We start from the raw sequence: 17395 nt of genomic DNA on the forward strand, positions 1-17395 counted from the left end.
ACTTGGTAAGCTATGCACAAGCAAACAATATGCATCTTGATATGGCTAAATGTAAATGTACACATCTAGGAACAATGAATATAAGCCATACGTACAGGACAGGTGACTCAATCCTGGGAAGCAGTGACTCTGAATAAGATTTGGGGATCATGGCGGATAATCAGCTGAACATGAGCTCCCTATGCAATGCTATGGCAAAAAAGGGCTAATGCGATCCCTGGATGCATAAACAGGGCGATCTTGAGTAGGAATGGAGAGGTTATTTTATCTCTGTATTTGGCCTGGTGCAACCACTGCTGGAATATTGTGTCCTGTTCTGGTGTCAACAACTAAAGAAGGATATTGATAAATTGGAGAGGGTTCAGAGAAGAGCCATGAGAATGATTAAAGGATTAAAAAACATGCCTTATAGTGATACATTCAAGGAGCTCAATCTATTTAGCTTAACAAAGAGAGGGTTAAGGGTTGACTTGATTACAGTCTAGAAGTATCTACAGGGGGAACACATTTAGTAATGTCCTCTTCAGTCTAGCAGAGAAAGCTATAATATGATCCAATGGCTGAAAATTGAAGCTTGACAAATTTAGACTGGAGATAAGGTGTAAATTTTTAACGGTGGGGGTAATTAACCATTGGAACAATTTTAGTAAAGGTCACAGTGGATTCTCCATCAATGGCAATTTTAAAATCAAGATGGGCAGCTGTTTTTTTTTTTAACGATACCTATCTATATGGAGATATACCTATCTCATAGAACTGGAAGGGACCCTGAAAGGTCATTGAGTCCAGCTCCCTGCCTTCACTAGCAGGACTAAGTACTGATTTTGCCCCAGATGGCCCTCTCAAGGATTGAACTCACAACTCTGGGTTTAGCAGGCCAATGCTCAAACCACTGAGCAAGATTATTTACAAACTGTAACAACCAGCACAGCTGTTTTAAAGGGGTCATACAGGGAGGGATAGCTTGGTGGTTTGAGCATTAGCCTGCTAAACCTAGGGTTTAAGTTCAATCCTTGAGGGGGCCATTTAGGGAACTGGGGTAAAAATCTGTCTTGGGATTGGTCCTGCTTTGAGCAGGGGGTTGGACTAAACAACCTCCTGAGATCCCTTCCAACCCTGAAATTCTATGTTTTCAAAAAGGCACTTAAGGTGAAGTTATATTCTGGTAAGAACAGGCCACTTGTGCAAGTTATAAAAACAGTCCAAAATGTTTACACAACTGTAAAATGCTGAGAATAAAAATTATTTTTTCAAGGTTATTCATAGTGAGACTGAAAACTGCATGACTAATGTCAGTTGGAGGACTGGGTGTGCAAAGACTGTAGTATTGGGTCTGTTATCAATATTTTATTTCAAGGAACAAAGTAGCAGTTGGTGCAACAGATGTAAATTTACAGCTTGTTGCCTCCAATTTGAATAATGCGATATGCAGAAAATACTACAAAGTGATTCTGAAATGTAAAGCAATAACTTTTTTTTTTAAGTATTGATCTGAAATGCTAAATGCCATATCAATTAAAGGCACAAACAAATCCTGACCCTGCAAATGTTATATGAGAACAACTTCTTGAAAGTCAATGGGCCTACTTCCAAATGTAATATCGGGCCTGCTTCTACAACCCGTATGTGAACACAAGTTTAAGGTTATAAAATGATTAAAGTTATAGTACTATAAGAACTCACCCACACAAATTTAGCCTTGTATTTAATGAGTCCAGTCACTCATGAATACTTTATAGGCTCCCAGTACTGTACTGTAGTAGCTGAATGCCTCACAATCTTGTTTATCCTCACAACACCCATGTGAGGTGGAGAAGTACTATTATGCTTATTCTACAGATGGGAAACTTGGGACTGCAAAGATTAAGATCAAGGCTCTCAAAGGTATTTAGGCACCTAACTTCCATTGAAATCAATTGGAGTTAAGCACCTAAATAACTCTGAGGATCTAGGCCGTTAAGTGACTTGCCAAAGCTGTCATTGGTTTTAATTTGGTTTCCCAGTTATGTCAAAATATCGTAGCCAATTTGCTCTAACGCCTCAAGAATAAATCCTTAAGGAAGAGAGGCTGTTTTTTCTACTGCCGTATCAGCTGATCTCTTTCATCAAGCCCCATGCTCTTTGCCAGCAATGCTGCTTCTGAAACCAAAATCCCGTCTTGGCTCAGCCACTTTGGCCCAGCAGCCTATGTCAGCCCCAAAGCGCAAAGGGCTACAATGCAAAGCGAAGCAATGTGTGTGTGCATGCTTTGAGGTTCTGCATTGTGACCACCATTCTTCTGGATTGGACTGTTATGGGGTACAGCCCTCATTGCCAGACTGGCACCTCCTCCTGGTTGTGATGGAGATTAGCTCAAGGCCGATGCCTACGTTCGCAGTCCGCACACCGACACTGTCTTTGCTCCCACCTACGGCTCCTCTCTCAGCTCCCAGAACCGCAGCATCCTCTTCTTGCCTCAGCCCTCCAGCTAGTCATCATCTGTGTTCCCCCGTTCCAGAGATAGGTATCTCTGGCCAATAGTCCAGCCACTACCCCAGTGGCAAGCGGGGAGGAACCTTGGTGTGTTCCCTCTAATTTTTACCACACATCTGCAGAATGAATTTTGTTATGTGCACCAGATGATGTGTCACACATCACCTCCATAGTGGTGCACATAACAAAATTCATGTGGCGGGGTGGGGCCGAGGGGTTTGGAGTGTGGCAGGGGGCTAAGGGCTGGGGCAGAGGGTTGGGGCGTGGGAGAGTATGAGCTCCAGCTGCGGGTGCAGGGTCTAGGGTGGGGTCAGGGATGCGGGGTTTGGGGTGCAGGCTGCCCCAGGGCTACAGAGGGGAGAGAGGACTCCCCCAGCTCTGTCTGCCTGCAGCAGCACCTGGGCTGGGGGGAGAGAGACACCTCTCCCTGCTACTGCAGCTCCAGGACTGGGGGATAGGCACCTCTCCCTTGCCAGGTCTGCAGCAGGTCTGGGCTGGGGCGCTTCTCCTCGCCGGCTGCGGCAGGTCCGGCCCAGGGCTGGGTTGGGGCCGGGGCGTGTCTCCCCACTGGCCGTGGCAAGTCTGGGCTGGGGCGCATCTCCCCACCGACCGCAATAGGTCTGGGCCGGGGCACCTCTCCCTGCCAGCCGTGGCAGGTCCGGGTTGGGGCCGGGGTGCGTCTCCCCACCGGCTGCGGCAGGTCCGGGTCAGGGCCCGGGCACCTCTCACCACTGGCCGCGGCGGGTCCGGGCCAGGGCTGGCAGGGAGAGGCGGGAGGTCTGGGGATAGGGGAGAGGCATCTCTCCCTGCCGCAGTCCTGAGTGGCGCTTAATAGGTTGTTGTGCAGCCACGTGGCTTAGAGGGAACTTAGGATCCAGGCCCATCCACTACTCCAGACCCCAACCCGGGGACCCTGTAAATAGCAGCCTCCCGATGCGCTTCTGTTACCTCTTTCAATGCCACTCTGTTTCCCTGGACCACTTCCCCATGGCCCCAGCACCTTCTTCGCCTTTATCTCAATGCCTCAGCTGCTGCTCTGTCCAAGATCCTTCTAGTTCTCTCAGCCCAGGTCTACACTAGTGGGGGGGGTCGACCTAAGATATGCAACTTCAGCTACGCGAATAGTGTAGCTGAAGTCGGCATATCTTAGATCGACTTACCTGGCCGTGAGGCCGGTGACAAGTCGACCGCTACCGCTCCCCCGTCGACTCCGCTTCCGCCTCTCATGAGCTGGAGTTCCAGAGTCGACAGGGAGCATGATCGGGGATCGATTTTATCACGTCTACACTAGATGCGATAAATCGACCCCCGATAGATGGATCACTACCTGCCAATCTGGCAGGTAGTGAAGACCTGCCCTCAGTCTTCCAGGGACACAGTCCTTACTCCCTGGGCTCCCAGCAGCAACTGACACTTCTCTGCTCAGCAGCTCTTTTTATATGGGCCTGCTGGGCCCTGACTGGCTGTTCCTCGCAGCCCCTCTCCTATTGGCTGCTTCCTGTGCAGCCTCCCTAGGGCTCTATTAATCCCTTCTCTGCCTCATCATGTGGAATCTCTTCTATGTTGTTTGATCTAATTCTTAGTAGGCTGGAAGGGTCAGTAAGAGGCTTTCTTTTACAGGGGCTCTTTTACATGTTGTCTCTGGGAGCACACTGGGCCCATGTCAGTATGCAACTCTGGCAATTGTGATGGATAAGGTCTTCAGATGATGACCATGCTTCCGCTATTGCTTGTTTTACTAATTCGGAGTGTTTCTGTCCCTGTGGCCATGAGCCATTTGTGACAAAAACAAAAATAAAAATGACACAGGCCCCATGCAAGAACAAATGTGGTCAGTCCCATGGAAAACAGAGTAAATGAGCCCTCCCTCTTGCTCTGAAGCTTGCTAAGCTTATGGGTTGGCCATCCTGGCTGCGAGCTGAAGCTCTCTGGGCATCTCTGGATTCACACGGCCACCACTCCAGCCTGCAAGGGAAGGCTGAGTTTGTATAATTTGTGCTGCTTTCCCCTCTGCCTTTCTACACACAACTTCCAGGTGTGTTCTAGTGACAGCTATGGTTGAGGGGAGCCCAGGGAGGCATGATCTCTGGTGACCAGCAGAAGCCACTTGCCCTGGGTGGCAGAGCTGTCTTGACTGGGCCTCCTGCAGAACTGGCCGTCCCCCCAAGAATTAGGCAGATCTTGAGGGGGATTTGAGGGAGGGTTCTGGACGGAGCGGGGAAAATACCAGAACTGATGGAGTTAGTCAGACATGCTGAACTTTGTCTTCTGCAGGAAGATAGGGGAGAATGGGGCTTAGGTTTTGAAAATATATACCTACTTTAAACCCTGCATCTGCTGACATCTCCCTACAGTAGCCCAGTGCCTAGGAATGACCTTGAATACAATGAAACTGGCATTAAGGCCCACTGCTTGTAGGTAAACCACCTCCAACAGGGAAAGCGCAGATCTGAGAGTCACATGAACGGGGTAATTACTCCTGGCTTTGCCACTGATTTACCATGTGACAAATCACATGTCCCCCAGGGTTCAATCCTGTGAGGTGATGATTACCTCCTGGAAGATGCTCCCACCAGCTTCACTTAAGGGTGCTTAGTACCTTGCAGGAAGAACTCGTCCTGTTGTAGGATCAGGCCTTTAGTAGCCACCTGCCTCAGTTTCCCCATCCAACTAAAAGTGGGGTGGTAATAATTCCCTAGTTCACCAGGGTCTTGTGCAGTTTCACAATGGAGATCCTTGGATAGTGCTCTATAATTCCCAGCCATTATGGTATAAAAAACATTAGGCTATCACTAATGACAAGGAAACCTTGTTCGTTCACAGCTACTGACTGGGAAGCCCAATGTTGTATGCAGTGTCGCTGTAGCCTTCATGGTCCCAAACCTGAAGAAGAACTCTGGGGTGGCTTGAAAGCTTGTCCCTCTCACCAGCAGAAGTTGGGCCAATAAAAGATATTACCTCGCCCGCCTTGTGCCTCTGGGAAGCCCAGTGTCAGTTCCCGCAGTTGGTGAATTAGTAAGCAAGCCCGCCACTCATGAGTTTATTGTGACAGCTGTCGTTTAGTTATAATGAACTGCGAATCTCATCCTTCCCAGCCTAGCTGCAAACAGACTGCAGTGTGTTTTGTAAACACATGGGAATGTTCTGGGAGCAGCGCACATCTTGTGTTGGATGATGGTGGGGTGGGGAGGAATCGCTGGCTTGTTCTGGGCAAATGACCCAGAGCCAGATCCCGAGCGCCTGTGCTCCAGTGAGAGTTCTCTGGGAATGGCACTGGCCCCAAGCACGCAGAGCCAGGTTCTTCTGCCATGTTGCATTCTCTTGGGCTGAGCAACTGGTAACAATGCGGGGAGGGGAGGCGGGTGGGGCGGGAGAATGGGCAGGGGACATTTCTCCCTCTGTACAAAGCGCTCGGTGCCTGCCTGCCTGAAGCAGTTAAATGGGGCAGAGTTAGAGCCCGGCTGGCAGCTCGCTGCCCTGTGATATGCCAGCCACAGGGTGACGCAAGGGCTGGAAGGCTCCAACTAAACAAGCCATTTTCACCTGCGTAATCAGCGCTGGTGGAGCTTCAGCCGCAGCAGCAGCAGCAGCTCTGAGCTACCCGCAGGCGCCCGGACTCCGAGCGGCCACCGCCTCCTCCCGCTGCCTGAGAGCCCAGAGCCGGGAAGCCAGCATGTCTGCGCCGCCGGATCGCCAGGAGCTGCCGCTGTCGGGCTCTGGGGCGCGCTGGGCTGGGGCCGGGGCGGAGGAGCGCGCAGCTGGGGCGCAGCGGAGGGATGGAGACGGGGAGCAGCAGCCGCAGCTGCCGGCCGGCTCCGCCAGGGAACACCCAGCCGTTACCATGGCGACTGCATCCACAGGTAAAAGGCGAGGTACCCAGAGATGCTCAACAAAGGGTGGCAGGCAGCATCCTTCCCTCCCCCCACCCGCCCCGCCCGCTCGCTCGCTCTGATCCCTGCCGGGCCGCTTGGCGATTGCCAGGAAGGAAATGCTAAAGAACCAGAGAGCCTGGCCTTTAAAAATAACCAGGCGAGGGAGGGGGCGACTACAGCAGCTCTGCCGAGTTCCTGCAAGCGCTTTGCGGTTCGTTGGGCGCCGCACGCCCTGCTCTGGAGCTGGGAGGGGGGTGTTGGGGTATTTCTGCCTGGGCTAGCCCGTGAGCTCCCTTATACCCGTGTCAATCCGGACTGATTGACTGAGTTCAAGGAGTTAATCCGCATTTGCTTCGGCGATCCCAATCTGGCCCTTGTTTAATTTCAGCGTGTGAAATTGATTAATTGAACTTCAGTATTTGGGGGGAGGGGAGTGCGTTTATTTTCTATTGGCTCTTGGGACACAGCTTAATTTAAATATTGCTTGTTGCTGTTTCTATTTCCCATTTGCTTTTAGGGGTGCATTTCATGTCGTTTGCTTTGGGGATGTATTTGGTTTCCCTAGGCTTGGGAGCACCTTTCCTTTGGTAGGAGGCACACATCTGTTAGTGAAATCCAGAGACTTCAGTTTCTGGGAGTTCATGGGAGAATTATTTGAGGAAGGTGCTTCTATATTTTTCTGTGGTTTCCCCCCTTCCTTTCTCCCTTGCCAGCTGGTGGGGGAATCTAACTAACCATCCACATGTGGGAAGTTGGCTGCTCTGATTTAAATTCTTGTCCACTGGGAATCAGATGCCCCCATTATGCAGCTGTACAGTATTACACTTGGGTCGACTAAGTTGGAGGTGAGAAGCTTGGGATCAACATGAGTCCCAGTTATGCAATAACCGCAAATGCATTAGGAGCAACATTTTGGGTTGGGTCCCTGTCTGATCTCCTACCATCATTCAACACAAAAGACTTGCTGTCCAGGGGGAACGCATGATCCATGATCATTTGTTGCCGGCTCTATTATGGAGGCGCATGATTCCACTTACACACAGCCCTGGCTTTCTCGGTGGGTGTGTGCTCAACATGGATGTTTTGCTGCAGCCTTCCTGGCTGCTTGGTTCTTCTGGGTTCAATAGTGACATGGGGTCTAATGCCCATCGGCTGATGGAGACAATGTCATACTGGTTTAGAGCTTTGGGCAGGCAGTAAAATCTGCCTGATGTGCTGCTCATTAGCTAATCTCGGTGGTCGGTTGTGAAACATGACTTTATATTGACGAGGGAGGTATATGGCTTGTAATGTAAATGTAAGGGAGGTGTGTGTGTGTGTGTGTAAGTAAAGGGTGGAGTTCTCTCGGTAGAGAGATTTCCCTTAAAAGTATAATTATACAAATGGCTGTGGGGACCTAATCTTTCTTTCTTCATTTGTGGAAAGAATCATGGCAATCCTGAAGCTCAGACTATATAAAGAACAAAGACGGGTGGTTTCTTGCACAGCACAAATCAAATCCCCACTCAACTGAAAAAACTGTGATATTGCCTACATTTAATGAAAGCTTCTTCAGTGTTGAATTTATCTGTCGGGTGCCACTGATGCTCTCCAGAGTGCATTGCATTAGAAAGAGAATAGTTAGCTAGTAAAGAAAATCATGAAGATGTTGCATTTGGAATAATCTACACAGAGGTGTTATAAATATATAGATTTGTGCCAAACTCGGGGGTGGGAGGAGCGAGAGAATTCAGCAGTACAAATACTAACTGATGCTTACCGGTTACAGATTGATTAAACCCCAGATTAGCTAATAAATGTGCTAATGTTACATTTTAAAATATTTTAAAATGAGTATACTCTTTCATGTGTATTGTATAATTTTAAAAAATGGGTGGGGAGGGGGCAGCAGAGCCGATAGATAGCACTGTATTCTACAGCACTCCATCCAGTGAATCCACTGCATTCACACACAGCCTTCTCTTTATTTTGTTGCTATAATATCAGTGGTTTCTATGTTCCAAGGGGCATAAATAATCGCAATTGTTGTCTCTTTTCACAGGGGGAAGCGCACTGTTTACATACTCTTTCTGTGTGATTATTTTTAAGTGAGCAAATAAGGGGCATTCGCATGTTGCTGAGTATGTAGAACTTTCTTGTGTTTCTTAAAAGCAGTTGAACTCTGTTGTTTATAGGGTGGCATCCTGCATGCCTTGCTCAGGTGTGCAATGCCATTAAAACCCAAGAGCTGTGGGAATAGGCCAACAGGGAGATACATAGATGCGGCAAATGTCATCATAGAGAAGTTAGCCAGCTAATAGTCACTAGGTTGTGGAGACAGTTGGGGATAGTTTATGCAATAAACAAGACATGCAAGCAAACAAAACAAAAAATAGAATCACCAATATGTTTCCCAGTCACCCCCTAGCCATCCTGCTTGTATGTTATATATCCCCTTCCTATACCCAGGATCTGTTGTTTTTCATTTGCTAGACTAGATGCTCCTTCAGGTAAGAACTGTGGCATCTGAAGTGTTTGGAAAGTGCCCTGCACATTGTAGATGCTACTAACATACAAACAACTAAGAATAATAAGAGCATTTACTCATTAGCTGTGCAAAACTTTTTTGTTATGAAACCCGAAACCTTGCAAACTTTCCCTGGCTTTGGATTTTGCTATAAACTTGAAACGCAGCCAGGGACGGTTGAAAGGTAAGTGCATATTTTCAAGCCAACCTGGGCTCAGTTTTGAGCCCAACCAGCTGCATGTCAAAATGATGTGAGTGGCTTTTATGAGATTTAGGAGTGAAATGCAACAATTTTTACAGCGGTTTCACGCCGAGTGTTTGTGTTCAACCAAAACCAGGGTTGACGGAAACTGAAGAAAAGGTTCACATGAATTCCTGATGGGGAGCGGGGGTGAGGTATAGCTGTGCTGCGTAGAACTCTCATAAGTAGACCCTGAGATTTCTCAAGCAAAATCTGGGCTATAAGAAGCTACGGTTTCCACATCTGTTAATTCTCCTGCCTGGCTGCTATATTAGAAATCACTGGGACGACCCTTCATCCCTGGAGGAGCAAGATGAAAGAGGTGAGGTACTGCTGCTCTTGTATGTGGTTCAGCCCTTTGTGCTGAGAATGGTCTTCTCCTCCCAAAATGTGAACTTGGTTGAGGGCAAGAAGCACTGTAGGCTGATCTTGCGAGATTAAAACAGCAGTGAGAGACTGCTAAGCATTTGTATGTTTCTGAAGAAAGCTCCATGCCACACCACACACCATCTGCACATGGATTCTGCTATTTATTTTTGTCCATTGACAGTAATTAAAAGTCTTTGGAAAAAAAACATTTCCAAAAATATTGCACAGGCTGATATCAGGCCGTTTCCTGGGATAAACACAAAATGACAGAATGGCTAGGGGTAGATTCTGGCCCCCGGTTGGGGGGTGTTAGTGGGGTGAGGAGGGAGTGGGACACAGGAAGCCCTTTGCACCCTCACCACACCAGAATCCTGGGAGAACAAGTAGGGTGTAGGCTGGTGCAGCCAACTGATCTCTCCAGTGGGGCAGAAGTGGAACTATGGCTTCTCTCCAATTCCACACAGATTGGCAGTTCAGGGCTGGCACTGAAAGGTTTACATACCCTTAATCCAGCCTGGAATGCAGTATAGGCACTACTGGCCTGTGCCCGGGGCTCCAATTCCCAGGATCACGAGAGGAGGTCATAATCTCAGGTTTCATTATTACTTTTATTAAAGAGTACATTTCTAGGCCACATGTTTGTGAAGAAAAGCTTGAAAATGTGACCTGAATTTAACTGATGCAGCGACATCTGCCTGAGTCTGCAGAGAGCCTGAAACAATCACTCCAAGATGGGAGAACTGCTCCACGCACTGTAGTAGGGGGTGAATTCTAAGAGCCATTGCTCTGGGGGCCCTGCCAACATCCCCCAAATAGGATTGGGTGTGTGGCAGAAGAAGAAGAGTGCAGCAGGCCTAACCCACCTACCGACCCAAACAGATACACCCTTGCTGCTGGGTAAGGGCTGGGGCTCACCCCTGTGGCCATTCTTGCCTCCTTGTGGAGGGAGAGAGGACCCCTTCTTCTAAGTAAAGAAAGGACCCTACTGCTGCTCTTGAGGGGAAATAGGGGCTTGATGTGACAGCTCCTGCTCCTTTGGGAGGGGCTCCCATTGCCACTACTACTCCAAGTTGGGAGAAATGGGGCATGGCACAGGCTGCAGAGGCAGAACCAGAGAGCCCTGTGTTGCCTTAATCCGGCCCTGACTGTACCCTCGCAATGGTGTAGCAGCTGCCTCTCCTGCCCTGAGCACCCTGAGCCCCGGTGGCATTCAGCCTGCCTGCGTCTGCAGGTAGTGTGTGTCCCATAGCTGGTGTATTGCCCCTCACACCCTCCCTAACACAGCTGTGACTTTAACCCCCGCAGCATAGCCCTTTTGTTTTTCAATATGGTGGTCCGACTTGATTCCTTTAGCTCGACATGTGACAAATGCCCCTAGCAGAAAGTGCTGCACAGCCAAGCCCTTAAGGGCAGTAGATTGTTGATTAGATTGATATGCATACTTGAAAGCTCAACATTAAAACGGAGGGAGGGGAAAATGGTGCAAATCTTCAGGCAAGGCTGACAGCTGCATCGTGTCCTCCCCAACATATACATTGCAGCTCCCAAGAATAGGCACAAAGCCAGTGGGTCTGCAGCTTCTGCTGCAGCCGCCCACCATTCCCCTTGGCTCCTCTGCACAAAGCCTGCTCGCTCGGGCTGTGAATGAGCTGGTGGCACTGTTCGGCCCAGAATACGCCTGCCTTCGTGTTGATACAGCTTAACTCGTAAATCATTTTCATTTGCTCTTTTTCCCTGTGTCTGGGGCTATCTCGGTGCCAGAGGCAGCAAAGGCGGCATGATGACTAAAGACGGGAAGAGAATTTTAAATGGTCTTCAGGACAACAAGCTCTCGAGAACACACTGACGCTGGGCCTGATGCTCGACTCTTAGTCAGGCAAAACTCTCATTGGAGTCAATGAGTTTGGAGAGTTGGATTGGAGCCCATGTAGCTACAACACACAGGCTTTGTGCACCTACCTGGTCCCTTCAGCATCCCTGAACATCAGAACATTATTAGCTAATTGACAGGTCGCTGTAAGGACCTGGTCATAGTGTCTGTGATACAGTCATTTGATACAATATCAATGTCTGATATTGAAATGTGTTTTCTTAGCAGATTTTTTCATCCTCCCGCCATTGAGGGTTGCTCACGACGTGAATACTGGGCTCCTGGCATTTATTTATTGAATTGTTGTAGAAAGAAGAGCATTGGTAGTATAGTGACACCTGCCCTAAAAGCTACCTCCCTGTGTCTAAAGCAGCCATTTTAAAATATGTCCACTACAGTCTTGTTCACAACCTAGTTAAAGCCTTCAGGGTGAATTCAGCCCTAGTTTGAAAGTGATTTAAGTGGAGTTGTACATACTTAGGCCAATGCAGTATTTGGCTTCTCTTGTTCTAGTTAACCAGATTTTTCCCTATGGCCCCTTGGATAACCCCTGAAAATTTTAGAAATGCCCCTGCAAATTAAGAGGTTGAACCAGATTATATTATAGAGGCTCCTTGCAGCCCAAACAATTCTATGATTTGATGTAGAATTTGCAAAAAGATACAGGAAAAAAAAGTAGATTTATTTTTGGATCTATACCTTACTAAAGTTCCCTTACAGCTTGTCTGTGCACTCCAGTCTGTGGCAAGTCAGTACATTGTGCATTTCTTTAGAGTACCAGTCATTCAAACAAAATTCTTCAGAATGTCACCGCCCAGCACCGTGCCTCGGTTTCGCCATCTGTAAAACTGGGGACAATGATACTTGCTCTCCTTTGTAGAATGCTTTGAGGTTTATTAGAGAAAAATGGTATGTAAGAGCTAAGTGTTGTTGCTATTGTTATTGCATAAAACCTGTAAGGCAATATGATTTCTCAAGCCCACGGAAATCAAATTCCAATGAAAACCCTGCTATTTTCCCACCACTACTGCTGTGGAGGGTATCCTGCTAAAGCTAGCATCAGCCTGTATATATGCAATGGCCTTTTGGTTGTTAAATAAATTGGTGACCCTGGGGGAAAAAACTGGTCATAGCCAATATGTGTGTATATCTGCCCTCGCCCCCTACCTTAACTCTTAATCAATAAGGGTTGCAAATGACTTGAGGAGGACAAAGAAGAAGAAGGAGACAAAATGGGTAGGGAGGGGAGAGGTCGCTCACCTCTAATGTATTAATCCCATAAATCAGTAATGAGCTTTTTATATATCGGGGCGGGCGGAAGAGAAGTGGAAGGAGACGTGCGGAAGGGGAGCTACTTTAGATGTCCCAATTCCATCATCCTGTGGACCAGTAAATCTTGTAACATAATTTCATTTGTTTGACTGTCCCTCTGGTCAGTGAACTACTTCTGCCCTTTTAACTCTGGTTGGAGGAGTATGGGAGAGGGGGCATCTAATCACATTTGTCTATAGTTGTTGTGGCTGCCATAAATATTTTCATCTCATGACTTGCCTTTTAAATTGCACATCAGACTGGAAATAAGGTATAAATTGTTAACAGAGAGGATAATTAACCATTAGGACGAACTTCTAAGAGAAGTGGTGGAGTCATCAGCACTTTGAATTTTTAAATCTGATTTTGATTCAAACAGAAATTAATTCAGGGAAGTTCTATGGCCTTTGTTAGGTGGGAGGTCAGACTAGATGATCACAGTGATTCCTTCTGGCATTGGAATCTATGGGGGAAAAAAACACCCTTAAGATTTGCACCTATTTGGGGGTTTTGCCCCAAAAGACCACAGTGTACAGGTGGATTCAAGTCTGGGAGAGGAAGGAAGAGTGACATATGCTCTCATTCTACTTAGTAAGGTCTGTATCCAGTTACTTACTGTGCCTTATTACCCAGGGGAAAGTTTGGATAGATCCTGCAGACTCACAGGAGGCTCACAGCACCTGGCGAGATTAGGCCTTTTACATCTATCAGCATCGCTGGGGTCGTTACATGCTAGGGGAGACTAGACACCTTTTCTATGAGTTGTTTATGGATACATCTCTTTTATATTTACTTACTTATCAGTTGAGATTGTAATTCTTCTTTCTCCAAAGTAGTGCTGAATTTATTAACTGCAGTTGAATTATTATTATTAGCAGTAACATTAAAGACATCTTCACCCTGATCAGGAATGAGCGAATGTATGGGGCAGGTTTGTACAACGTAGTAGGAAAAAGGTCCGTAGGGTCATGTGGTACATTTTGTGGTTTACTGGTCCCAGAATCCTCTTCACTTGTAAACATTAACGGACTTTCCATTGTAGTCTCCTTAGGAGAGTTGGGGCGGATCTGTTAAATTTTGGTTTAAAACCTCCATCCCTGGGCACAATAACCCCAGAGTTACAAAGCAGCCCTTCACCTTGCTCCCCTCTATCACATATCATTCAATCACCAGTCAAGTGACCAATACAGCTTAAAAACACCGGGCAGAAATCCCACCCTCAGCCCTCCGCCATTAAACAGACGGGCTTCGCAGCACGATTGTAAGGTGAATGAATTCAGGCTATCAAAGTCAAGGGAGCCCTTCTGATTTACCCATGTGGCCCCTTCTATCGGGCTTAAAAAATATGCAGAGGCCTTTTTCAAGGAATAGAATGAGAGAAGGGCTATATTCAGGGCTTGATCCGGCACCATTAAAGTCCTAGCAATGTAGGGCTGGAAGGGACCTCGAGAGGACACAGGACTCACTATACCTAGACCATCTCTGACAGGTTTTGCCATTGATGTCAATGGGAGCAGGATTAGGCCCTTCGGAAGGAAGCAAGACTGCCTAAGAAGTTAGGGTTGGTTTGTTTTTAATACAATCCCTCTTCTGTGCTACCGTTTGTTCTGTCTGTGGCAATGCAGTGAAGGAGGAGCTAGAGATACTGAATCCACAGTATGTGAACAAAGTTGTTTGTTGTGTCAGCATGCGATGGGATTGTACGAAGTGCTGCTTCTCAGGGCTGGCAGGCACTTGTTGCTCATCTGAATGCCACCCACAGCCTGCACTATGACTAAGCAACCCAAAGATAGCATCTTGTACACCTGGGGATGTGAAAAGCACCTGACCCAAGTACAGATCCCAGCACACTCACGTCAGCGAGAGCATCTCTCTCACTGAGTTTGATTTTTAAACTAGCACTCATTAGCAATAGAAAAAGGCCAGATTCTGGAACAAGACTTATATTCTGCCAAAGCAGCACCAATGCTCAGCCTTATTCAGGTCAGCAGCAGTTCCCTCCCAATCTACAGATTATTCCTGTCAGCAGCAGAAATAATCTGTGTGGGCTGCGCACAGGGAGCACTGCTGGGCCATGAGGTGTCAACATACAGGCAGACAGACAGATTGTTGTAACCAGCCCCAGAATGCTTCTAGTCCTGTTATGGAGTGGTCTCCCGAAATGTTTTGGGGAGGAATGGGGAGAACATGAGCATTACCAGGTGCAGCCCATTTCTACTTTGCAGAATACTGTGTTTCTGGCTAATGTCTGTGCAGCTGGCATGAGGGGCCTCTCTTCTGGTGCCAGCAGTTTGTAGGCACAAAGAACCACAAGTGCAATTTAGATCATTTAGACACTTAGGCCCTGATCCAGCAAAGTGCTTAAGCATATAGAATCATAGAAATATAGAGCTGGAAGGGACCTTGAGAGGTCATCAAGTCCAGCCCCCTACAGACATTTGTCCAACCTGTTCTTAAAAACCTCCAATGATGGGGTTTCCACATCTCCCTTGGAAGCCTATCCTAGAGCTTAACTACCCTTATAGAGCTTAACGACTCTTAGGCCCACATGTCCACATATGCTTCACTTTAAGCTTGTGTAGTTCCATTGACTTAAGAACTTTGCTGAATTGGAGCCTTAAATACTGGCTCTACAGCTGCATCTAAATTACTTAAGTTGTGCTACCACTATTAACACCTGCTAATTGCAGGCACAGACCGGAAGGAATTTTTTAAAAATAACTAGTAAAAATGTAGTTCCTGATTTTATGAGGTATGAAGCATCTTCTGATCAGTGTTCAGCACATCTCAGGAGATGCTATGTACCTCACAGGATCCTGTCATTAATTGTTATCACAGAAATGTACCTTTGGTAAACATTATAGACCAAGGGAATGATGTAAATTGGAGTTTTACTCTTCTCTAAATTTGAATTGATACAGCTGTCATACTGCTGTACCAGATATGGACTGGTCACAGAGCTTGCTTATATATACCACATGTGTTCATCATAAGACCACTTAATACTCTGCCAGGTATGGCTGAGGTTCTTTTAAAAAGGTATTTTACACACAGTACCACCTACTAGCTGAAAAGTATAACAGTTTAGCATTCCATTACAGCACATTTCATTACAATATTTACACTATCACGCTGTCTTTGAACTTCAGTATGCATCAATCTGTTAAGTGTCTCCGAATCATATTGGTTTTCTAATTACATAACCTGACCATATAACAACTTGGTCATCAGGCTGTCCATTAGTTGCAATGACTGGCTATGGTTGGTTTGGAATCCTGGAGTCGTCTTGTTCTGCATCGGCCATCTCTAGCTTTTGCTCTGTTGATTGTTCTTTATGAGGAACAAATGGTAGATGTCAACAGTTTCTGTTGAACTCTCCACTGTCGGTCTCGATCACATATGATCTGGGTGATGAATTATTTTTCTTTATGAGTGCTGGAGTTGTCCATCCTTTTTCTCCATCCAATTTGACATGAACATGGTTAGCAGGTCCTAGATCTGACAGTTCTCTGAGTGACGTCTGTTGTGAAAGTGTTCATTAACTCTTTTAGGGTATGTCCGCACTGCAATTAAACACCAGCAGGTGGCCCATTTCAGCTGACTTGGGCTCAGGCTATGGGGTGTAGATGCAGTGTAGATGTTCAGGCTCTGCTGGAGCCCGGACTCTGGGACTCTCCCCCCTACCAGGGTTCCAGAGTCTGGGATCCAGCCTGAGCTTGAACATTTACACTGCAATTAAACAGCCCTGTAGCCCAAGCCCCATGAACCTGAGTCAGCTGACACGGGCCAGGTGGAGGTGTTTAATTATAATGTAGACACATCCTTAGCGTTTTTGTTCAGTTTGGCTACTCTCTTCATGCCTAGTCACTTTGGAAATAGGGTCTTTTCAAAAGTTGGAACAGTAGTTCTGAGTTGTCCTCCCACCAGGAGTTGTGCTGGACTATATCCAGTAGCTGCTACTGGTGTGATCTGTAACTCAGAAGAGCAAGGAATGGATCTTCCTGCTGTAGGATTTTCTTGGCTGTCTGTACAATTCTCAGCCTCTCCATTCACTTGTGGGTAATGTGGGCCACAGCTACTCAAACAGCAAAACAGTCTGAACTAGGGTGACCAGACGTCCTGATTTTATCGGGACCGTCCCGATATTTCCTTGTTTGTCCCGCGTCCCGACCGACATGCGGTCGGGACAACCGGACAAACAAGGAAATGCCCCGGAGCCTAGAGCCCGGAAGTGCTCGCACCCCCCCCCCCGCCCCGACTCCGCCCCCTCCTCCCCCGATTGGCTCCCTCCCCGAATCCCCGCCTCTTCCCCGGGCTCACCCTTCCTCCCCCCTCCGCAAGCGCTGGAGGGAGGCCCGGGAGACGCAGGGGAAGCGCGGGGCCGGGGTGAGTGAGAGTCCGGCCTGGCCCCGAGCAGGCAGAACTCAGTTGGGTGGTAGGGAGAGGAGGGGGGCGGCCCGCGGGGCCAGGCGGCGGCTGTTGTTCTCCCCCCCGGGCAGCGGGACTCGGGAGCAGCCGCTGCTGCAGCTCCCACTGCCGCGGGGGAGGAAGCGGCCATGGCGCTCCGCGGCTGCGGCTCTGGCGCCCCCGAACCCCCCGAGCCGGGGCCTGCTGCGGGGACCCAGCAGCGCGTACGCTGGGCCCAGCCCCTGGCCAGTCGCGTCTGGGCTCTGCCCAGCTGGTGCAATCCCGCGGCGGCCCCGGGGCGGAGGCATCGGCAGCCCAGCCCCGTTCGTTCCCCTGCGGGACCCGAG

The 17395-nt window shown here is 48.1% G+C and overlaps 1 protein-coding gene across 2 annotated transcripts in view; it reads left to right on the forward strand.

Moving 5' to 3' along the window:
• The first annotated feature begins 6027 nt into the window (after nt 1-6027).
• The window catches only part of RTN1 (reticulon 1), a 189566-nt gene continuing 178198 nt past the window's right edge, over nt 6028-17395 (forward strand). The window contains exon 1 of one of the 2 annotated variants that reach the window (XM_054027829.1): nt 6028-6332. In XM_054027829.1, the coding sequence (XP_053883804.1) occupies nt 6146-6332 (187 nt within the window). In that variant the 5' untranslated portion in view covers nt 6028-6145. The remainder of the gene's footprint in view (nt 6333-17395) is intronic. The other variant, XM_054027830.1, reaches the window with a different exon arrangement.

This window comes from Malaclemys terrapin, chromosome 4 (genome assembly GCF_027887155.1).
Source record: "Malaclemys terrapin pileata isolate rMalTer1 chromosome 4, rMalTer1.hap1, whole genome shotgun sequence".
In the NCBI taxonomy this organism is placed as follows: domain Eukaryota; kingdom Metazoa; phylum Chordata; order Testudines; family Emydidae; genus Malaclemys; species Malaclemys terrapin.